General features: G+C 42.8%; 1 protein-coding gene across 1 annotated transcript in view; it reads right to left on the bottom strand.

Moving 5' to 3' along the window:
- The window catches only part of LOC129855743 (microsomal triglyceride transfer protein-like), a 44,963-nt gene extending 21,913 nt beyond the window's left edge, over positions 1-23,050 (bottom strand). Inside the window, exons 1-11 of the mRNA XM_055923727.1 lie at positions 22,861-23,050; positions 20,831-21,021; positions 18,742-18,885; positions 16,590-16,697; positions 15,912-16,168; positions 15,412-15,562; positions 14,848-15,005; positions 14,281-14,449; positions 9,840-9,947; positions 9,066-9,278; positions 4,283-4,494 (exon numbers count right to left, since the gene is read on the bottom strand). Of these exons, the coding sequence (XP_055779702.1) occupies positions 4,283-4,494; positions 9,066-9,278; positions 9,840-9,947; positions 14,281-14,449; positions 14,848-15,005; positions 15,412-15,562; positions 15,912-16,168; positions 16,590-16,697; positions 18,742-18,885; positions 20,831-21,021; positions 22,861-22,921 (1,772 nt within the window). The 5' untranslated portion in view covers positions 22,922-23,050. The remainder of the gene's footprint in view (positions 1-4,282; positions 4,495-9,065; positions 9,279-9,839; positions 9,948-14,280; positions 14,450-14,847; positions 15,006-15,411; positions 15,563-15,911; positions 16,169-16,589; positions 16,698-18,741; positions 18,886-20,830; positions 21,022-22,860) is intronic.
- Positions 23,051-24,658: the final 1,608 nt, after the last annotated feature.

Raw genomic sequence — 24,658 nt, 5'->3', positions numbered from 1 at the left:
TGTTTATGGTAAAGGGGTTGTTGGGTATAGTATATGGGTTTGTGTGGAGTACATGTGTCTAGTGTTGTCTATGTATGTTTAGTTGTCTAGGAGAGTCTATGGTTACCTGAATGAGTTCCCAATTAGAGACAGCTGATTTCGGTTGTCTCTGATTGGGAGCCTTATTTAGGGTAGCCATAGGCTCTCATTGGTTGTGGGTAATTGTCTATGTCAGAACGTTTGTAGCCTGTGTGTGTAAGTGCACAACGTTATTTAGCTTCACGGTCGTTTGTTGTTTTGTATAGTTTTGTTAAAGTGTTTCGTGTCGTGTTCATCTTCGTCTTTTAAATAAAAAAAGAGAAGATGTATTCATATCCAGCTGCGCCTTGGTCCTCATTCTCTCCAGTACACGATCGTGACAGAATTACCCACCATCGGACCAAGCAGCGGAAAACAAAGCAACAGCAGCAATGTCAAGACTCCTGGACGTGGGAGGAAATTCTAGACGGGAGAGGACCCTGGTCACAGCCAGGGGAATATCACTGCCCCAAGGCAGAGATGGAGGCAGCACGGCGACACGTGAGGAAGCCCAAGAGACAGCACAAAAAATTTTTTGGAGGGGGGCACTTGGAGCAGTCGGCGAAGTTGAGGGGTGAGTCTGAGTGTGTCGAGGAGTTATTGGACAGATTGGAGGAGAGTGAACGAAGGGGAGATTATGAGACATTCGAAAAGTTGTTGACGAAATTGGAGGAGAGTGAAGAGAGAGAGCTGTTGGTTTGGCAGAGTAAGCAATGCATTCTCCCTGAGGAGCGTATTAGCTGTCCGATGCCACCTGTGTCAGTTCCTCGTACTCAGCCTGAAACTTGTGTTAAAGTTCCGGAAGATTTGATGCCGGCTATACACACCAGGTCTCCAGTACACCTTCACAACCCGGTGTGTCCTGTTCCTACTTTTTGCACTCATCCTGAGATGCATGTCCCCAGCCCTGTACCACTAGTTCCGGCACCAAGCACTAGGTCTAAGGTGCGTCTCCAGAGCCCTTTACGCACTGTTCCTGCTCCCCGCACTAGCTTTGAGGTGCGTGTTTCCAGCCCATTACCACCAGTGCCTACACCACGCATCAAGCTTCCTGGGTGTTTCCAGAGCCCTGTTGTTCCTCCACGTACTAGCCCTGTGGTGCGTGTCTCCAGCACATTACCACCAGTGCCTACACCACGCACCAAGCCCTCTGTGTGTCTCCAGAGTCCTGTACGCACTGTTCCTTCTCCCCGTACTCGCCCTGATGTGCGGGTCCTCAGCCCGGTACCACCAGTACCGGTACCACGCACAAGGCCTATAGTACGCCTTGAGAGTCCAGTGTGCCCTGTTGTTGCTCCCCGCACTAGCCCTGAGATGCGTGTCCTTAGCCCGGTACCACCAGTTCCGGCACCACGCACTAGGCCTAATGTGCGTCTCCAGGGTCCAGTATGCCCTGTTCCTTCTCCCCGCACTAGCCCTGATATGCGTGTCCCCAGCCCGGTGCTACCAGTCCCGGCACCACGCACCAGGCCTACAGTGCGCCTCAGCCGGCAGGAGTCTGCCGTCTGCACAGCGATGACTGAACTGCCCGTCTGCCAAGCGCCATCTGAGCCATCCGTCTCCCCAGCGCCATCTGAGCCATCCGTCTCCCCAGCGCCATCTGAGCCATCCGTCTGCAATGAGCCTGCAAAGCCGCCCGTCTGCCATGAGCCTGCAAAGCCGCCCGTCTGCCATGAGCCCACTGAGCCGTCCGCCAGACAGGAGCCGCTAGAGCCGCCAGCCAGACAGGAGCCGCTAGAGCCTTCCGTCAGACAGGATCTGCCAGAGCCGTCAACCAGACAGGATCTGCCAGAGCCGCCAACCAGACAGGATCTGCCAGAGCCGCCAATCAGACAGGAGCAGCCAGATCAGTCAGCCAGCCATGAGCAGCCAGATCAGACCGCCAGCCATGAGCAGCCAGATCCGTCAGCTAGCCATGAGCAGCCAGATCCGTCAGCTAGCCATGAGCAGCCAGATCCGTCAGCTAGCCATGAGCAGCCAGATCCGTCAGCTAGCCATGAGCAGCCAGATCCGTCAGTTAGCCATGAGCAGCCAGATCCGTCAGCTAGCCATGAGCAGCCAGATCCGTCAGCCAGCCATGAGCAGCCAGATCCGTCAGCTAGCCATGAGCAGCCAGATCCGTCAGCTAGCCATGAGCAGCCAGATCCGTCAGCTAGCCATGAGCAGCCAGATCCGTCAGCTAGCCATGAGCAGCCAGATCCGTCAGCTAGCCTTGAGCAGCCAGATCCGTCAGCTAGCCATGAGCAGCCAGATCCGTCAGCTAGCCATGAGCAGCCAGATCCGTCAGCTAGCCATGAGCAGCCAGATCCGTCAGCTAGCCATGAGCAGCCAGATCCGTCAGCCAGCCATGAGCAGCCAGATACGTCAGCCAGCCATGGGCCGTCCCTCAGTCCGGAGCTGCAGTCCCTCAGTCCGGAGCTGCCATTCCTCAGTCCGGAGCTGCCATTCCTCAGTCCGGAGCTGCCCCTTACCCTGGTGCTGCCCCTTACCCTGGTGCTGCCCCTTACCCTGGTACTGCCCCTTACCCTGGTACTGCCCCTTACCCTGGTACTGCCCCTGACCCTGGTACTGCCCCTGACCCTGGTACTGCCCCTTAGCCTGGTACTGCCCCTTAGTCCGGAACTGCCCCTTAATGCAATGGGGTTAATGTGGAGGGGGGTCATTTGGAGGAAGCCCAGGAGGTGGTTAGGGACTGTGATGACGTGGGGACCACAACCAGAGCCGGAGCCGCCACCGTGGATGGAAGCCCACCCAGACCCTCCCCTAGACTGTGTAATGGTGCGCCCGGAGTTCGCACCTTAAGGGGGGGGTATGTCACGCCCTGGCCTTAGTATTCTTTGTGTTCTTTATTATTTTAGTTAGGTCAGGGTGTGACATGGGGATTGTTTGTGTGTTGTTGGTTTTGGGTGTTGTTTATGGTAAAGGGGTTGTTGGGTATAGTATATGGGTTTGTGTGGAGTACATGTGTCTAGTGTTGTCTATGTATGTTTAGTTGTCTAGGAGAGTCTATGGTTACCTGAATGAGTTCCCAATTAGAGACAGCTGATTTCGGTTGTCTCTGATTGGGAGCCTTATTTAGGGTAGCCATAGGCTCTCATTGGTTGTGGGTAATTGTCTATGTCAGAACGTTTGTAGCCTGTGTGTGTAAGTGCACAACGTTATTTAGCTTCACGGTCGTTTGTTGTTTTGTATAGTTTTGTTAAAGTGTTTCGTGTCGTGTTCATCTTCGTCTTTTAAATAAAAAAAGAGAAGATGTATTCATATCCAGCTGCGCCTTGGTCCTCATTCTCTCCAGTACACGATCGTGACAACGGTTGCTGTCCTTTCAGAATCACAAACCTGTCACACACTGAAGGCCTATAGGTTCGCCACTGCGCAAACATGTCTATAATAGATATAAAGGCTGTTAAGTTACCGTATTTTTTTTTTTACTGCGCTGGTCTCGGCAAGAAGTTATGAGTCCTCACTGTCCGAGAGCGAGTCAAGACCAAGTACAAATGTATCCGACACCGAGACAAGACCGAGACACTCAATATGTGATCTCGAAACTGAACTGTTAGTAGGTGCCAGTTGCACAGGTTTGTGTCAAGAACTGCAACGCTGCTGGGTTTTTCACACTAAACAGTTTCCCATGTGTATCAAGAATGGTCAACCACCTAATGGACATCCAGCCAACTTGACACAACTGTGGAAAGCATTGGAGTCCAACATGGGCCAGCATCCCTGTGGAACGCTTTCGACACCTTGTAAAGACAATGCCCCAACAAATTGAGGCTATTCTGAGGGTGGGGTGGGGGGCTATGAGTCTATTCTTGATGTTTCGTACACTCGAGTCCCCTAAAATGGGGGGACTACATACATTGCTGTGATTTCTAAAAGGTTCAACTAATATGGATGGAAATACCCTCAATTAAAACTGACAGTCTGCACTTTAACATCATAAACATTGTATAATTTCAAAACAACAAAATGTGTCACTGTCCCAATACTTTTGGAGCTCACTGTAAGTAATGCCTGCCTTCAATTTAGGGTTTTAATTAAATAAAATGAGTGCCTGCTGGTCTAGCAGGTAACGCCACTGCCTGCACCACATATACACCACCCCAGTGTGGGTACGAATCCCAGCCCAATCGCTAGTCTCCCCACTCATTTAGTGCTGTTTCAGTCTGAATAAAATGAAAATAACAAAATAATTATCAAATCAAATGTAAATCCCATCACCCACCTGGCAGGCATTTCAAAGTGGAGGATGTCCTTGACCTTGGAAAGCATGTACTTGTTCAACTCTTTTGGAAGGTTTCCGATGGACAGGAGCACATTCTTCACCTCCATGTATGAGGGGTTGCTGCTAAAGACGACGTCAGCGGCTGCTGCCCTCACATTCTTCTCGTAGACCCGGCGGTTCTGGTGGTACACTCGGTTCACCGTCTGCTTCACCTGAAATGGAGTGAGGCACGACAACAGTTTAAAAGATCAGTTTGGTGGCCAGGCTGGTCTAGTGCGGGCACACATATATGATGTTGGCATAAGTTTGAACCCGACCTACTGCCCTTTAACACAACTTCTCTCTATAGTTCCGCACTGCTATCATCCTTTCAATAAAATCTGAAAATACACACATATACATACAGTCGTGGCCAAATGTTTTGATAATGACACAAATATTAATTTTCACAAAGTCTGCTGCCTCAGTTTGTATGATGGCAATTTGCATATACTCCAGAATGTTATGAAGAGTGATCAGATGAATTGCAATTAATTGCAAAGTCCCTCTTTGCCATGCAAATGAACTAAATCCTCCAAAAACATTTCCACTGCATTTCAGCCCTGCCACAAAAGGACCAGCTGACATCATGTCAGTGATTCTCTCGTTAACACAGGTGTGAGTGTTGATGAGCACAAGGCTGGAGATCACTGTCATGCTGATTCAAATCAAATCAAATGTATTTATATAGCCCTTCTTACATCAGCTGATATCTCAAAGTGCTTTATAGAAACCCAGCCTAAAATCCCAAACAGCAAGCGATGCAGGTGTAAAAGCACGGTGGCCAGGAAAAACTCCCTAGAATGGACAAAACCTAGAAAGAAACCTAGAAAGGCTATGAGGGGTGGCCAGTCCTCATGAGTTCAAATAACAGACTGTAAGCTTCAAAAGGAGGGTGGTGCTTGGAATCATTGTTCTTCCTCTCTCAATCATGGTTACCTGCAAGGAAACACGTGCCGTCATTGCTTTGCACAGAAAGGTCTTCACAGGCAAGGATATTGCTGCCAGTAAGATTGCAACCATTTGTCGGCACATCAAGAACTTCAAGGAGAGCGGTTCAATTGTTGTGAAGAAGGCTTCAGGGCGCCCAAGAAAGTCCAGCATGCACCAGGACAGTCTCCTAAAGTTGATTCAGCTGCGGGATCGGGGCACCACCAGTACAGAGCTTGCTCAGGAATGGCAGCAAGCAGGTGTGAGTGCATCTGCACGCACCGTGAGGCGAAGACTTTTGGAGGATGGCCTGGTGTCAAGAAGGGCAGCAAAGAAGCCACTTCTCTCCAGGACAAACATCAGGGAGACACTGATATTCTGCAAAAGGTACAGGGATTGGACTGCTGAGGACTGGGGTAAAGTCATTTTCTCAGGATGTGGCCCAGAAGTTAATTGACAACATGCCATTGACAACATTGCAGAGGTCTTAAAAAAGAAGGGTCAACACTGCAAATATTGACTCTTTGCATCAACCTCAGCTAATTGTTAATAAAAGCCTTTGACACTTATGAAATGCTTGTAATTATACTTCAGTATTCCATAGTAACATCTGACAAAAATATCTAAAGACACTGAATCAGCAAACTTTGTGAAAATTAATATTTGTGTCATTCTCAAAACTTTTGGCCACGACTGTACACACACAGTGTATTCGGAAAGTATTCAGACCCCTTGATTTTTCCCAGATTTTGTTACATTACAGCCTCAGCTATCTACACACAATACCCCATAACGACAAAGCAAAAACAGGTTTCAAAATGTTTGCAAATTTATTTAAAAAATGAGAAATACCTTATTTACTGTACATTAGTATTCAGACCATTTGCTATGAGACTCGCAATTGAGCTCAGGTGCATTGTTTCCATTAATCATCCTTGAGATGTTTCTACAACTTGACAACTTGATTGAGTCCACCTGTGGTAAATTCAACTGATTGGACCTGATTTGGAAAGGCCTGTCTATAGAAGGTCCCATAGTTGACAGTGCATGTCAGAGCAAAAACCATGCCATGAGGTCGAATGAATTGCCCGTGGAGCACCCAAACAGGATTGTGTCGAGGCACTGATTGGTAGAAGGGTACTAAAAAAATGTCTGCAGCACTGAAGGTCCCCAAGAACACAGTGGCCTCCATGCCTCCATTCTTAAACGGAAGAAGTTTAGAACCACCAAGACTCTTCCTAGAGCTGGTTGTCCGCCCAGCCAAACTTAGCAATTGTGGGAGAAGGGTCTTGGTCAGGGAGGTGACCAAGAACATGATGGTCAATCTGACAGGGCTCTACAGTTCCTCTGTGGAGATGGGAGAACCTTCCAGAAGGACAACCATCTCTGCAGCCTTCCACCAATCAGACCTTTATAGTAGAGTGGCCAGACGGAAGCCGCTCCTCAGTAAAAGGCACATGACAGCCCACTTGGAGTTGCCAAAAGGCACCCAAAGGACTCTCAGACCATGAGAAACAAGATTATCTGGTTTGATAAAACCAAGATTGAACTAAACTGGCACCATCCCTACGGTGAAGCATGGTGGTGGCAGCATCATGCTTTGGGGATGTTTTTCAGTGGCAGGGACTGAGAGACTAGTCAGGATCGAGTCAAAGATTAAAGGAGCAAAGTACAGAGATCCTTGATGAAAACCTTTCTCCAGAGCACTCAGGACCTCAGACTTGGGCAAAGGTTGACCCTCCAACAGGACAACCACTTGTTGTGTAAGCACATAGCCAAGACAACGCGGAAGTGGCTTCGGGACAAGCATCTGAATGTCCTTGAGTGCCCAGCCAGAGCCCAGACCCAATCGAACATCTCTGAGACCTGAAAATAGAGACCTGAAAATAGCTGTGCAACGATGCTCCCCATCCAACCTGACAGAGCTTGAGAGGATCTGCAGAGAAAAATGGGAGAAACTCCGCAAATACAGGTGTGCTAAGAGTCACACCCAAGAAGACTTACAGTTGAAGTCGGAAGTTTACATACACCTTAGCCAAATACATTTAAACTCAGTTTTTCACAATTCCTGACATTTAATCCTCGTAAAAATTCCCTGTCTTAGGTCAGTTAGGATCACCACTTTATTTTAAGAATGTGAAATGTCAGAATAATAGTAGAGATAATGATTTATTTCAGCTTTTATTTCTTTCATCACATTCCCAGTCGGTCAGAAGTTTACATGCACTCAATTAGTATTTGGTAGCATTGCCTTCAAATTGTTACACTAGGGTCCAATGTTTCAGGTAGCCTTCCACAAGCTTCCCACAATAAATTGGGTGAATTTTGTCCCATTCCTCCTGACAGAGCTGGTGTAACTGAGTCAGATTTATAGGCCTCCTTGCTTGCACACGCTTTTTCAGGTCTGACCACAAATTTTCTCCAATACCTTGACTTTGCTGTCCTTAAGCCATTTTGCCACAACTTTGGAAGTATGCTTGGGGTCATTGTCCATTTGGAAGACCCATTTGCGACCAAGCTTTAACTTCCTGACTGATGTCTTGAGATGTTGCTTCAATATATCCACATAATTTTCCTTCTTCCCTCTTCATGATGCCATTTAATTTGTGAATTGCGCCAGTCCCTCCTGCAGCAAAGCACCCCCACAACATGATGCTGCCACCCCCGTGCTTCACGGTTGGGATGGTGTTCTTCGGCTTGCAAGTCTCCCCATTTTACCTCCAAACATAACAATGGTCATTATGGCCAAACAGTTCTATTTTTGTTTCATTAGACCGGAGGACATTTCTCCAAAAAGTAAGATCTTGGTCCCATGTGCAGTTGCAAACCGTAGTCTGGCTTTTTTATTGCGGTTTTGGAGCAGCGGCTTCTTCCTTGCTGAGCAGCCTTTCAGGTTATGTCGATATATGACTCGTTTTCCTATGGATATAGATACTTTTGTATCTGTTTCCTCCAGCATCTTCACAAGGTCCTTTGCTGTTGTTCTGGGATTGATTTTCACTTTTTGCACCAAAGTACATTCATCTCTAGGAGACAGAATGTGTCTCCTTCCTGAGCGGTATGACGGCTGATTGGTCCCATGGTGTTTATACGTGCGTAATATTGTTTCTACAGATGAACATGGTACCTTCAGAGGTTGGAAATTGCTCCCAAGGATGAACCAGACTTAAGGAGGTCTACAATTTTTCTCTGAGGTCTTGGCTGATTTTTGTTGAATTTCCCATGATGTCAAGCAAAGAGGGACTGAGATTGAAGGTAGGCCTTGAAATACATCTACAGGTACACCTCCAATAGGCTAATTGACATAATTTGAGTCAATCAGAAGCATCTATAGCCATGACATCATTATCTGGAATTTTCCAAGCTGTTTAAAGGCACAGTGAATTGTAAGTGATGATATCTGTCTGTAAACAATTGTTGGGGAAATTACTTGTGTCATTCACAAAGATGTCCTAACCGACTTGCCAAAACTATAGTTTGTTAACAAGAAATTTGTGGAGTGACTCCAACCTCCAACTCCAACCTAAGTGTATTTTATTTTAGAATAAGGCTGTAGCGTAAAAAATGTGGGAATGTCAAGGGGTCTGAATACTTTCCGAATGCAGTGTACATACAACAGTATATACAGTGCATTTGGAAAGTATACAGACCCCTTGACTTTTTACACTATTTGTTAAGTTACAGCAAGTGTCCACATACCTTTGGTACTCTCAGTGTATATCGAAATTAGATAAATATATCTAAATATATGGCTCTGGGAATGGCAATCCAGCTTCCCTCATGAATGGTTGTCTGGCTATTCCAATGGCCTCACCTCATCTGTGATGAGGGCGACGTCGTATCTCTGCAGGGCTGTGAGGGAGATGGTGCAGTATGCCCCAACCTCTGACTCAGCATATTTGGAAAACAGGGGAATGGCCTCGGGCAGCAGGGAGTTCTTCAGCGCTAGCAGGTACATCTGAATGTCTGACTCCACCTGCGTACTGTCGGGACCTTCCAGAATCATCTTCTTCACCTCAACCACAGTCTGCGTTGGACATCGGACAAAAACACACACAATAAATCAGCCATTGTACAGTTCCATTTAAGAAATTGTGACTTTCTTTGGTGTATTTCACAACGGGATCATAGAGGGATAATTTTTGTATATTTTCAAACTATCAGACACAGCTACCTCTCACTACTGTTTCACTTCACTATTCCTGTCTGGCATTCCAATAGAGTCACATTTGGCTCAGTTAAAAAAGTCAAATCAGTATTATCTTTGTTGAAGATGATTCAATTGCTTAAAAAGGGATTTAAAATTTAAACACATTTTACTTCATATTCATCGAGACAATGCCTACTCATAGTTGGTTAAAATCATATGATGCACAACAAGATGACGTCATCGGAAACACTTATATTCATCCATCTTTTGAACTATGAAACATAGAAAAACGCCATTTTCACATTTTGATGACGTTGGGGTGATGCTTGATATTATTAATATTTAGTAAAAAGTATGTTTTAATCGCTTTAAGAATGAGTTTTGTACAACTCCCCTCATTACAAACACGGGCTAAACATATTTGATAACTTTACTCACTGGTAGCTCGCAACCTCCTTTTTGACAGAGTTTGTGCACAATGGCACCCATGATGATCACCACCGATTCTTTGATGTCTTTACTGCCAATCTTGCCCTTTGAAATGTCCTGAAAAACAATGTGTCATTATCATCATATGATTTATCATCATACAGTACCCCAAAAAACATGATTTTAAATAAAATTGCAATTTTGGAAGTCATTAGAGAGTAGGTACAAAATCTAAGGGAAGTAGAAACAACTGCCCCACAATTAATGTTATGTGTTATTTCCTTTAACGCAACACGGGACATAGTCAGACAGCCACAGAAATGCTACAATCAACAATGTCATGAAGGGTGCATTGAGAGCGCTGGGTCGTGATCAGTATGGAGAAAACATTTTCAAACGGCAAGGTTGAAAAATATTTACAGTACCAGTCAAAAGTTTGGACACCTACTCATTCAATTTTTAAAAAACTACATTGTAGAATAATAGTGAAGACATCCCAACTCCGAAATTAAATTATTCCATACATGTTGTAACCAAAAAAAAGTGTTAAACAAATCAAAACATATTCTACATTTAAGATTCTTCAAAGTATCCACCCTTTGCCTTGATGACAGCTTTGCACACTGTTGGCATTCTCTTAACCAGCTTCATGAGGTAGTAACCTGGAATGTATTACAATTAACAGGTGTGCCTTGTTAAAAGTTAATTTGTGGATTTTCTTTCCCTTCTTAATGTGTTTGAGCCAATCAGTTGTGTTGTGATAAGGTAGGGGTGGTATACAGAAGATAGCCCTATTTGGTAAAAGACCAAGTCCATATTATGGCAAGAACAGCTCAAATAAGCAAAGAGAAATGACAGTCCATCATTACTTTAAGACATGAAGGTCAGTCAATCAAGAACATTTCAAGAACTTTAAAAGTTTCTTCAAGTGCAGTCGCAAAAACCATCAAGCGCTATGATGAAACTGGCTCTCATGAGGATTGCCACAGGAAATGAACACCCAGAGTTACCTCTGCTGCAAAGGATACATTCCTTAGTGTTACCAGCCTCAGAAATTACAACCCAAATAAATGCTTCACAGAGTTCAAGTAACAGACACATCAACATCAACCGTTCAGAGGAGAGTGAGTGAATCAGGCCTTCATGGTTGAATTGCTGCAAAGAAACCACTACTAAAGAACACCAATAAGAAGAAAATACTTGCTTGGGGCAAGAAACACAAGCAATGGACATTAGACTTGTGGAAATCTGTCCTTTGGTCTGATGATTCCAAATTTGAGATTTTTGGTTCCAACCGCTGTGTCTTTGTGAGACACCGAGTAAGTGAATGGATGATCTTCGCATGTGTAGTTCTCACAGTGAAGCGTGGCGGAGGTGGTGTGATGTGTGGGGGTGCTTTGTTGGTGACACTGTCGGTGATTTAGTTCGAATTCAAGGCGCACTTAACCAGCATGGCTACCACAGCATTCTGCAGCGATATGCCATCCCACCTCATTTGCGCCTAGTGGGACTATCATTTGTTTTTCAACAGGAAAATGACCCAACACACCTCCAGGCTGTGTAAGGGCTATTTGATCAAGAAGGAGAGTGATGGAGTGCTGCATCAGATAACCTGGCCTCCAAAATCACCCGACCTCAACCCAAGTGCTCAGCATTTGTGGGAACTCCTTCAAGATCGTCGGAAAAGCATTCCAGGTGAAGCTGGTTGAGAGAATGCCAAGAGTGTGCAAAGCTGTCATCAAGGCAAAGGGTGGCTACTTTGAAGAATCTCAAATATAAAATAGATTTTGATTTGTTTAAAACCTCTAACGAGTCACAAACCCGGATCCGGGACCCCCCCATCAAAAAAGCTGACTAGCATAGCCTAGCCTAAAGCCACAGGGATATCATATAATAAAATGTTCATGAAATCACAAGTCCAAGACACCAAATGAAAGATACACATCTTGTGAATCCAGCCATCATTTCTGATTTTTAAAATGTTTTACAGGGAAGACACAATATGTAAATCTATTAGCTAACCACGTTAGCAAAAGACACCACTTTTTTTACTCCACCATTTTCTTACTGCATCAGTAGCTATCACAAATTCGACCAAATAAAGATATAAATAGCCACTAACCAAGAAACACTTTCATCAGATTACAGTCTGATAACATATGCTATACAATAAATATGTTTTGTTAGAAAAATGTGCATATTTCAGGTATAAATCATAGTTTACCATTGCAGCCACCATCACAACTCTCACCAAAGCAACTAGAATAACTACAGCGACCATCGTGTATTACCTAATTACTCATCATAAAACATTTCTTAAAAATACACAGCGTACAGCAAATGTTTTTCACAGATCTTGTGAATCCAGCCAATATTTCAGATTTTCTAAGTGTTTTACAGCGAAAACACAATATAGCGTTATATTAGCTTACCACAATAGCAAACATCACAACAGCATAGATTCAAGCCAAAAATAGCGATAACGTATAAACCACCAAAATATATACACTTTTTCACTAACCTTCTCAGAATTCTTCAGATGACAGTCCTATAACATCATATTACACAATGCATATAGAGTTTGTTCGAAAATGTGCATATTTAGCGGCACAAATCGTGGTTATACAATGAGAAAAGTTGCCAAGCTGCCCATAAAATGTTGGGAGAAATCTTTGGAGAGGCACCTATTCTAATCAATAAATAATCATAAACTTGACTAAAAAATACAGGTTGGACAGCAAATGAAAGACAAATTAGTTCTTAATGCAATCGCTGTGTTACATTTTTAAAATTAGCGTTACTTCAACATACAGCGTGCTTCTTGGGAAAGGTGTCCTTTGTCCAAAATAATCGTTGCTCGGTTGTAGAACGTCCTCTTCAACGTTGCAATTAGCAGTAAACATTAGCATTTGAGACAGAGATACCCAACTCCCTAGAACGCCACGAAAATAAATACCCGAAAATCGCAATATACTGACATAAACTGATATAATTCGGTTTAAAATAACAACATTATGATGTCTTTAAAGCCTATATCGTATAAAAACACAGCCGGAAATTTCTAAGAGCTATAACCGAAGGTTCTAGTACAATATGCCAAGCTCCTCCGTGCGTCAGAGCGAAGAGGGAAAAGACTAGACACGTCCTTGCCAAGCTATTTATAACCTTTCAGATCTACGTAGAGACTCCATTTCAAGTCTCCCTATTCGCTAACATCCAGGGGAAGGCGTATGCAGTGCATCTCAACCAATAGAAGACAGGCAGATTTATAAACAGATCTCAGAGCAGCTTGCAAAATTTTGCATTCTCACATCCACATAAGAAAATTGCTCTAAGTCCAGTTCTGTTTCACTCACAGATATAATTCAAACGGTTTTAGAAACTAGAGTGTTTTCTATCCAATAGTAATAATAATATGCATATTGTACGAGCAAGAATTGAGTACGAGGCAGTTTAATTTGGGAACGGAATTATTACAAAGTGCTAACAGCACCCCCTATTGACAAGAAGTTAACACTTTTTTGGTTACTACATGATTCCATATGTGTAATTTTAGTTTCGATGTCTTCACTATTAATCAACAATGTAGAAAATAGTCAAAATAAAGAAAAACCCTTGAAGTAGTAGGTGTCCAAACATTTGACTGGTACTGTATATATAATAAATAAATGTACCAACATTTTCACTTGACCCCCCCTCCTTCTAGCTCTGACTCTATTGATAGCTACGTTATTGAGGAAATATTTACTTTCTATGCCTGTGATATGTGGTTGTCCCACCTAGCTATCTTAAGATGAATGCACTAACTGTAGGTCGCTCTGGATAAGAGCATCTGCTAAATGACTAAAATGTAAAGTTGTAAAACATTGTGCTAATGTTCTTACTGAATATTGCCCTGATGATGAACAAAGTACCAGTATTTCAAACCAGAAAAACATGGATATGTAAAAAACACAGTAAGTCAATGATTTTCACTGGGAGCCGTGCGTTGGGGGAGGGTACAGTGTTGTGTTGCGCTGTCCATCAGAAGTCACAATGATGCATTTTGGGGCTCCCGAGTGGCGCAGAGGTCTAAGGCACTGCATCTCAGTGCAAGATGCATCACTGCAGTCCCTGGTTCCTATCCAGGCTGCATCACATCCGGCCGTGATTGGGAGTCCCATAGGGCGGTGCACAATTGGCCCATTGTCTGGGTTTGGCTGGGGTAGGCCGTCATTGTAAATAAGAATTAGTTCTTAACTGACTTGCCTAGGGGGGGGGTCAAGTGCAAGTGTTAGTACATTTATTTAAATAAATAAAAAAATCTGTCTAACCAATTGAAAACATTGAACTGACTTTTTACCAAACTATTTCTCCCCATCCTGCTGTGTTGGACATGATTTTAATTTATTTTGATTTGAAGGCACCTAAGATGTAGAGTTTGAGCAAGAGACAGCCATTGGCCACTCACCACCAAAGCCTGGAGCATTCTCTCGTTGGGGTGCGAGGCAAAGCCACAGGCATACAGGAACCTCTCCTGCAGTACCAGGCCTTTGGGGTCGGCAAAGTTGAGGAACTGCAGCATGGCGTCCAAGGAGTCGGGCGTCTGGGACGAGGTCACGGCGTCCACCACCTGAGGTCTGCAGACCCCAAGAGAGTTGGAGAGAGGCGGTGAGTCAGAAGTCATATTTAAAATGGCACCATATTCCCTATATAGTTAACTATGTGGCTCTGGCCAAAAGAAACATGGAGCGAGAGACAGACAGCAAGGAAACGGGGTGAGTAGTCTCTACATCTCATAAGAAAGCATCAAAGCCTGAGAGAGAGAGAAAAAAAGACACATACAGAAAAAGAAGAGAAAATGAGAGATCGAGAAGAGAAAGAGCGATAGAAGAGAAGTGAAAATAAAGAGAAGAAAAAGGGAATGAAGCGGGAAAGGCAAAAAGAGAAAAAAAGAGAGCTAGAGAAAGAGGCAGACAGGAAGAGAATGAAAAGGAGGAAGAGAGAGACAGAGAGGTGGGAAAGTGCTAGGGATTACAGGGCAGTCTTGCTGGAGCGCTTCAGCACTTGGAGGATCTCGTCCTTGGAGGCTTTCCTTATGCTCTGGATGAGAGCCAGGAAGCTTCGGGGAGCGATGGCCTTAGACAAGCTATCTGGTTCAAACTGCTTCTGGACTGCTTGCCAGTGCTCAAACAGCTAGTGGGACAGGCAGAGAAAAGGAAAAGAAAAATAGTAATGTCTTAATTAAATGTTTGGTCGGCAAGGACATGTATCGACAGTGTGGTATAGTGTTGGTAAATGCAGACTACTAATAAGGGCAGCTTTTCACACTATTGTAACACCCCGTACTCTGATAATTTAATTCTAGCACCATTCCAGCAATCAACCAGGCCAGCATAGTTTTGACCTGCTCTGCCCTTTTTAATTATTCTTTAGCAAAGAGTAATTTTTTAAGCATTTGTTTTGGCACTCAATACCATCAATGTAAAAGCTGAATTGAAGATAGGTTATATTGGAACCTTTCAGAGGAAAAAGTCAGTGTCCAAGGTTGACAACAACCTGAAGCAATTTCTTTGCTTTATTGCTTCTCACAACCACTCACCGATTGACAGCCCTTGCATTGGGATTTGACCTTCTCAGCTGCCACACCAACAGCAAACAATTTCTCATCAAGTGATTTGACAACACTGGCGACATTCTTCCCCGCAGCCTCAAACAGCCCAGTCTCAATTGCTACCAGCGTCAAGCTTTGCCTGAGGACAACATAAACAAACAAATCCATCAATCAGTTTCTGTTCCTTGCTATTGATGTTCTCAGAAAGCCTATTCAATCAATAAGTGAAAAAACAACATTACTTTCACAATGAAAAATGTATGTGTTGAATTAATGTAGTAAACAAAAGAAGAATAAAATAAACTATTGCCTCAAAGTTTACAGGATATTTCTTTCACCATTAACATTCCATTTGACTCCCTTGTGTCTTATTTTTCTTAAAACTGCATTGTTGGTTAACGACTTGTAAGTGAGAATTTCATGGTAAGGTCTACAACTGTTGTATTCGGCACATGTGACAAATAACATTTGATTTGTGCCAACCTTACCTGGACACTATTTTAGCAGCGGTGGTGCGGCGTGCATTGACTGCTAAAATGTGAGTCTCCTTGGCTATGGCTGACTTAATGAAGCCATCCTCCAGGGTGAAAACAGTGACAGAGCTGGACTCCCCACTCACGCCCAGGACCTGAATGTAGGTGGTGAAGCCGGTCTCTGCGGTCTTGCAGGTCTCCAAAGCCTTGGTCCTTGTCACCTGGCCCTGGGCAGCCTTATACTCTACCGTACACCTCCCGGACACGTCATTCTGTTCCCAGACCAGACAGATCAGTCAGCCAACCAAATACTCATACAGAAAACCATTGAAAGACAGTTTTAAGCAATTGTTTGAATGATTTACATTGAGAATTCATTGCAAACTTACAACTGTGCTTTTGGTCAAATTGTATTTTACAGTGCATAATTTTGTTTTTTTTTTGTTTTTTTGATGACATGATAAAATGGCAATTACATGAGTATCCACTTAAAATAACCTTTTTGGTTTCTCTAGGAATCATTGAAACAAAAATCATAAATAAAATCAATTTGGTGGTTACCAATTGAGTTTGTTATAAATTACTCAAAAGTAATTTCTCTTAGTAAGTGCCTGCTAAAATAGGACTGTAGAGTAAAACATTTCAATGTTTCCATGATTACCGGTAACTGTATATGTATTGGACCTCATTTACCTCTATGACCTTCCCAGATCTGCATTGCACCTGTAGCAGGCTGGCCACACCCCTCTTCAAGTTCTTAATGGAAGCAGGCTCCGCCTTATAGCAGTAAAAGCCGCTCACCTGAAACAGAGGAATGGAACAACAAACAAGTCAATACGATACGAAAGTGACTTCTTATTTGCTGAAAGTGTGCATAGTAACAATGCACAAGAGTCAAATGACAGGGAACAGTGAAATGAACTGTAGTTTTCTCAGATTAACATTATCTAAGTGCCTCAGATAATGATGAGATGTCAACAAATGGAAAAGGGTCTGACTACATAGGGTCTGACTGTGAACTTCATCTTGAGGGTGTTCCTTGCGAGGGAGTTCCTTTTTTCTTGGCAAGGTATGCACATGGCATGAGCAGGGGCCAATATGAGTGCCATTTTCTTGTCAAGGAATGCCCACGGCAAGGAACGCAACCCAAGACAAATTCTACAGTCAGACACTATCAACCAATCTCTTATTCACTTTCCCAGCATATTCAACTCAACTCAGGGCATCATACTGTAAATCACACTTTGAGGCTTAGATTAAATGACTAGATTGATTAGGCTTTATTTACTATATTTGTTTAAAGACCTTCTTTAACCTTATTTGTCCATATTCAGCCTTTATCAACTCAAGAGCTTTATTTTTTATAAGCTTTATTTGAAAAACCATGTCTAACATTGCAGAGACTGAAGAAAAATACAATACAGAAGTACAAAGGTTGCAGACAATAGATCACATTGTAGTAAAAACAAACACGTCACCCTAAGGTCACCATTATCACAAAAGTTTCAAAATCTTGTCACTGGTTCATTATCTTATACTCACCGGACAGTTTATTAGGTACACCACCCTGTTCATGAAAATGGATGGCTCCTACAGACAGTGGCTACAGACAGACGTGGCTAGTAATATGAAGCGGGCAGACAGGCATCAAGGCATTCAGTTACTGTTCGATTGATCATTAGAATAGGCAAAACAAGTGACCTAAGCATCTTTGAGCATGGTATTCTGGGTTTTTCACGCACGACTGTCTAGGTTTACAGAGAATGGTGCGACAAACAAAAACATCAAGTCAACGGCAGTCCTGTGGGCGAAAGCAGCTTGTTGATGAGAATGGGCCAAGGAGAATGGCATGAATCATGCAAGCTAACAGACGTCAAATCTGCATCAACTGTGTGATGCCATCTCGTCAGCATGTGAAACGCATGGGGGTCCAACTCGGTAGTAGATGGGTGTATCTAATAAACTGTCTGGTGAGTGCATGTAATCACTTATTATAGTTTGTAATACTATGAGATATACATTTAGTTTCAATATGTACAGTCCAGTGCTAAATTGTTACTATTTTCATAACAGATTTAGCTTATCACAATGCATTCAACAGGACATTTACTGATCAACTGGTTCACCTATGCACCTCACCCTGTCTGTGTCATCAAGGATCGGGACCCCTTTGCCACGCCAATGCCCCCACACTTGTCTCCCGTGGGATCTGATAACCGGACGGCCGGCAATCTGAAGGATTGACCTTTGCACATACACACCATCTGTCTGGTATTTCCCCTTCCAGCGTCACCACACTAACACATTGCCATTTACTGCTCCATTAATAGTCCTCGGAAATATGGATGTCGTCAAGGATGCTCCGGAAATGGCTCCCATGCTAGATTAAGTATTTCTTATCTTAACTGATTGTAGTAAAAGTGATGGTTGATATAGAAATACATGTAAAATTGCACAATACTTTTATGACCATTGACCTATGAAGACATAACAACAAAAGTACTACAATGATAGAAAAATAGATATTTGTAGTATATCTAGTATACTTCTGGTAATAATTAAACACCCTACTACCTACACATTTTACTACATCTACCTATGGCAGATAATCTCCACTACAGTATACCCAAAGTACATTCATGTTCCTAGTAACTGCCTTAAATTCAATCAATAATTTTGCATCGATAAAAACATACAGTAACACTTTACTTTGCGCCTGCAGGTATAATGCATTATGATCAGTTCTAATTCTTTTTTAGACCTATTATGAGCATGAATGAGCCCCTTTATAATGTCTAATAACTGTTTGTTTCCATAGATACAAACCAACATCCACAGCTCTTACCTTTCCGTTTTTCAGGTGCACCATGAACGGCCTTTCCAGTGCTGCCAGCTTCTTCTCTCCGAGAAGGCTTTGCGTTGTTGCGCCCTGGAATATGTTCTTCTTGGCTGAGCGTGGGGCCACATTTTTTATCTTCACATTTGAGATCTGTGGATGGGAATGGAAGAGCTTGTTAGATGATCTGGAGGACAAGGAGGAGGAGGACATAGTCATGTTAAGAAAAAAGAAGGAATTTATAACATGGATGCATGTTCCTCAACGGGCAGAAGAAAAGTTAGTGACTAAAAAGCTTAGGACATTTCAAGCAGCTCAATATCAATATTCTCCAAAGGATACAACCAGAGTGGAAGGTATAGACTTCAAATAGTATTTGAAATCTTTCAAAAAAAATGTCAGTGTTTGGTTTAGCCTGTCTGGAATTCCAGGCAGGCATGTTGGCACTTTTGAGATGACTGCTTTTGGGCCAGGCACGTACAATTAAGCACAACTTAAGTGTAACAGAATTCAAATACTATTTGAACCCAGGCCTTTTTAAATATAATTTAAAAAACAGACTCCCTGAGGGGCCTGTCTGAGAACTTAAGTACTATTTTTACACAATCAGACCAGGCATTTTTTCTATTTGTGCCAATTACAGGGGACATTAAGAACCTCTTTCCCAGGACCACTTTCCCAGGACCACTTTCCCAGGATCATATCAATATGTGGTTGAGTTTCCTTTCCTTTCACATTGTAAACAATATTTTGCATGTATAAACTCCAACATGTACCCTCCCAAAATAAGAGGTGTTTTCCCAAAAAATATTTAATATCCCAGGGAAACATGTAACCAGGTTTGACAAAAACTGTCTCTGTCTGACCCTGAATGAATCTTAAATCAACCCCTATCCCTTACTCACTGCCTTCTCTGCGTTTGTGTAGATCTGAAAAGACTGGATAGGTCTAAGTGTTATAGTGAAAATTCCAACTAGGCTATCATTTGGCGAGGTAGGGTTACTGCCATAAAGCAGTTACACGTATCCAATACTCTCAGATCTATATATGGTCTAGGGGCTGGGGTTTTAGCGGTGGATTTGGGATTCAGGTTAATCTATCCAACATACATTTAAGTCATTTAGCAGACATTCTTATCCAGAGCGACTTACAGTTAGTGCAGTGGTCGCCAACCGGTTGATCGCAATCAATCTTCAAGGCATTCCATGTCATTCACCAAATATGTATGTAGAAAAGCCAACGAACAATAAAGGCTTGTGCTCCTTTTTAAAAATCGTGTTGCGCTGTTGCCGGTAGGTGCACTTGATTCAAAAGTCCTGCACACCGGGTAGCAAAGTGTTCCCATGAGACAAACTCCGCCTACCTGGCAAATCTGTGACTAAATCGAGTGCACCTACTGCGCTGCCCAATCAGATAGCTCAAATCACAGTGGCTACAGAGCTTCCATGACCCTGGCCACAGCCACGTTTAATAGGCTACTAGTCTATGTAAGATTTAATAACTTTTAAAACCATGACCACAGAGAGACTCAACGAATACAGCTGTTTTTACAAGTGAGTTCATGTTCAAGTTTATATTCAGCACTGTCACTGTTTTTATTCAACACTATTACAAAACGCTTCTCCGTACTTCCGCTCGGGCTGCAGTTGCAATGAATGAGTAGCCAAGTATCGATAGCCCTGCGTTTTATTATTATTAGCAGCTCGTCGTGTCGATTTTAATATTAAGGAATATTTAACTTTCTCTGGTCATAGGAACAACATGAATTTGTGCATGAGGCAGATGCGGTGCGACTCGAGTTTCGCCATCAGGTGGAAGACGGTGTCCCCTCTCTCTGGTCAGTCTCACTGCAGGAAAGGAAGGAGAGCAGGGACCGTGAGAGGCAGATGGGAAAAATCGTTTTGAACTCGGAATTCCAAGTCGGAAACCCGGGTATCTTTCTAGAGCTCCGACTTTTCGACCTGAAGATCACTGACGTTGTGATTTGATCTCGTTGACCATCAGATGCAGGTACCATCAGTCCAGTACATTTTCCCTCAATGTAGCTATCAGCAAAGTCAGGGTCAGGGTGAGGAGGTGGTGCTGTGCGATTATTTACCACCAGTTGTATGAGCTGGTCGTCCTTGCTGCTGGGGTCTCTCCACACTAAATTGACATTCACGTCACTGGAGATCCTATAGCCGGCACTGCCATCTTTTGACCCCTTGGCCCTGTCCACCAGCACCTCCGTGGTGTAGCTGAATTTGTACAACCGGTCATTGTTCAGCCTGGGTCCAGCAGCACCAGCACCTGAAACAACAAGAGGGGGCATGCTGGAATCACAGATTAATATCAAAACTCACAGTGATATGAGTGACTTAGGGCAGGGGTTCTCAGTCTGTTTTCTTTTTGAGCCCCACTAGGCCTTTTCAAACTGCATTCTCTTAGCCCAGGGCTATCCTTAACCCTGGGTTAAAATTAGCCCAGGGCCAGTTTAACATCCTTTTACACAAGCATTTGTTAACCCTGGCTAGTTGAAACCAACTGTCACTTTTCTGGAGTAGAATATTCCTGTGTCACTTTTCTGGAGTCAATTGGGTGACAACCCAGGGTGTTTGTACTAGGCTAAGAGCAGTTGGAACATGGCTACTGAGACCCTGAGGACCCCAAAGGATTGGGAGTCACTTAGACCAGGTGTTTCTCTAAATAAATATCAAGGTCTTTCATCAGTAACTGCACAATGTCAGTAAGCTGATTAACACTAAAGGGCCCTCACTGCTGAGTGAGATGTCTGTCAAAACAACTCCTAAACAAAATAGTTGGTATATAACCATTAAGCAGTGATTGAATGAAGGTATTATCCTCAGCAGTCAATTACTTCCCTTTGTATGTCAATCATTACAAAAAAGGCTTGAGTTCAGATTGGAGGAATGAATTACTCTGTTAGATTTGTAATGTCTTGGCTAGGCAACAATTAACCGTTTAATCATTACACACGTTACCTAGTCCCCTGGCTAATTGCTACTGGTTCGACAGAGAAAGATCAGGCAGGTGGATGAGACTGTGACACATGTAAAACTATGTGTAGCTTTGGGCAAAATACTTCCAAAAATCTTATCCTCTGTAGCAGATTATTTAAAACAGACAGTAATATGTATACATCCTAGATTCAGAAGGTGAGAAGGTGAGCCCTTCATGGTGGTGCAATTGCAGCTTGTAATATTGTGTCATTATTACGAGAACCCTTGTAAACTAAACCTAAGATGGTCTACGTTTCTGATGGACACAATCAACACTGGAGACAGTGAACGTTGTGGGTGGAATACTAAAGTTCTCTATTGCTCTAATACAGTGTATCATTCCAAAATAAGTAACATTAGGCCACTAGTCAAGACTGACGTGTCACTTTCGAGTTGCTTCACCAAGTGCTGAATCAAACATACAAAATCTGTCACAGACAGCTGTATTCATCCACTTTGTCAACTGCCTCAGTTTCTACTGACCAAGTTGAACATGAAATAATTTCATTCATATCGCCTATGATGAATAGATATGGCACCCAAAAAAACGACTTTACCACCACCAACTACAGTAATATCCACAATATCTACCCTGCAGGTTGCCTCAAATGTTTAGGGCACTAATTACTATTGGTTGTGTATTTAAATGTTTATTTAACTAGGCAAGTCAGTTATGAAACAAATTCTTATTTACAACGACCTACCCCGGCCAAATCTTAACAACGCTGGGCCAATTGTGCGCCGCCCTATGGGACTCCCAATCACGGCCGCTTGTGATACAACCTGGAATCGAACCAGAGTCTGTAGTGATTCCTCTAGCACTAGACCACTGCGCCTTAGACCACTGCGCTACTCAGGAGCCCACATTACATCACCAGGAAACTCTATTTAACTATTGAATTTAGGAACAAACATGTTTTGTGAATTTGTCCATCTCCAGCGAAAGTGATTTGTTGGTTTCTTGGCTGTTGCAAGACCATTCAAAGGTTTTATGACAGAAGTTCCAAGGTCACTGACTGTAGGCCTAGAGCCCAACTCCTAAAATACTCTCTAAGCAAATCACACCAACACAATATAACACAACATATTCATCACACATATCGGTACATGAAAAAACCCAATAACTCACCTCTATTAGAAGCAGAAAATGAAGATGTCATGCAGAGCAAAAGCACAAAGAGAGCTAACATTTTGCACTAAATTAGGAGCAAGAAGGTGATTGCAGGTAAAAGTTTATGGAATAGGCGCTCACAGGCCAGAAAGAAAGGCTCAGCTACCCGAAGCTACTCAAATTATGTTTAACGATGTGGAGGTCAGAATCCAAACTCCACGCTCAAGAACTAAGTAAGAGATAAAGAGCAAATCATTAACTTGTAGAGCTGAGTTTTGACAATCCCTTCAAATATCGATAAGTGCAATGCCCACTGTCGCCGGGGGATACGGGAGCAGTTAATTTACGTTACGACACCCAATGATCGGATGATAGGCTTATCAACAGCGCATGCACAAATGCGAATTGATATCTATGTTTCGTTCTCAAGCAGTAGCCCATCATGATAAAATCAGCAAGACAATTACATTTAGGCTAAAACAGTAGTTTCACAGCAGTAGCGATACTTCCGAATTCTGCCCAACTTTAAGAAACAAGTTTAAAACAATAAAACTCTACATTTACAACGTACGTCTAAAGGGGTTAAAACACTGGTGACATTTACCCCCTCGGTAGTGAGACGGCGTCAATTTGAGATTGAACCTTTCACCTAATTTTGCATGTCGGTAATAAAACAGATTGACATTGTTGCACACACGGTTGAAGGAAATTGACTATACACGTCACACTATAACGGCCAGCATATGAGCCAATGGTAAGTATTTGGCTTTCTGCCGTGTTTGTGTGCGGTTTGGGGGAATTTGTAAGCACCAACTTGAGGTCAGTTTTGCGTTTCCCCACTCTAATGGTAAGGATGGATGTGGGGACATGTGGGGAGGGGACGCGGACTGATCCGTGACATGTGACCCCCCATTCCCATCAGGGACAAATTTATCTGGGTTTACATTATAGATGATTCATATCTTTGATTACATTGCGGGTGAAAAGGAAATAACAGTTCTAGAATGTATCAAGCAGTGAAGTAATTTCCTTGACAGTGAAGTCGTTCTTATAATAGTCTTTATTGGAGAATCCTATCTATCTGTATTTTTAGTAGCTCATATTCTTCTACTGATTAACCATATACAAAGTATCTCACACTTCGGAAAGGAATATGGAGGCCTCCTTTCAAGGTGATACTTCTCTGATTAGATCAACTCTGTCATCAGCGACAACACCACAATGATTAAATTAGATTTTGCATGCAGCCCTACTTCATCGATGTCTGGATGAATGTAATTTTGAGTGATTTCCAATCAATCTATTGTATTCATTAATAGGCATTCATCAGTTCACTTTATTTTTTCATGCATTTGGGGAAAAATTGAGATATATACAGAGATATTGAGTCAGATCATATTGTCTTTATAGTCTTTCAGAGGATGTTATTCTTTTGTTCTGATCAATTGTCAGTCTAGAAATACTGGTAGTGGTGCAGTATGTGGTAACACTTAATTTACATTGCCATTATTAGTGTGTGACTACTTATGTAATTGCAGTGGAAAAAGTATTGTTGTAACTAATGATTACACTGTAGCAATAACCCTAACCTTAACCTTAACCCTACCCCTAACCTTACCCTAACCCAAAGTAACTCTAAGTAGAGCGTAATAATGAGTAATTAACCATACTCATTAGACTGTAATGACATAAAACAAATGACACAGTAATAAGGGCACTATAGCGAGTAAAACTAGAAGACATTAATCAAGTCTGAGTATTTTTTGTTGTCTATCACAATTTCAAGTCCCATTTTAACTCCCTTTCCAACTCAATC

Source organism: Salvelinus fontinalis, chromosome 5 (genome assembly GCF_029448725.1).
Source record: "Salvelinus fontinalis isolate EN_2023a chromosome 5, ASM2944872v1, whole genome shotgun sequence".
In the NCBI taxonomy this organism is placed as follows: domain Eukaryota; kingdom Metazoa; phylum Chordata; class Actinopteri; order Salmoniformes; family Salmonidae; genus Salvelinus; species Salvelinus fontinalis.
Note: the sequence above shows the minus strand (reverse complement) of the source record. Positions and strands in the feature narration are given on the sequence as shown.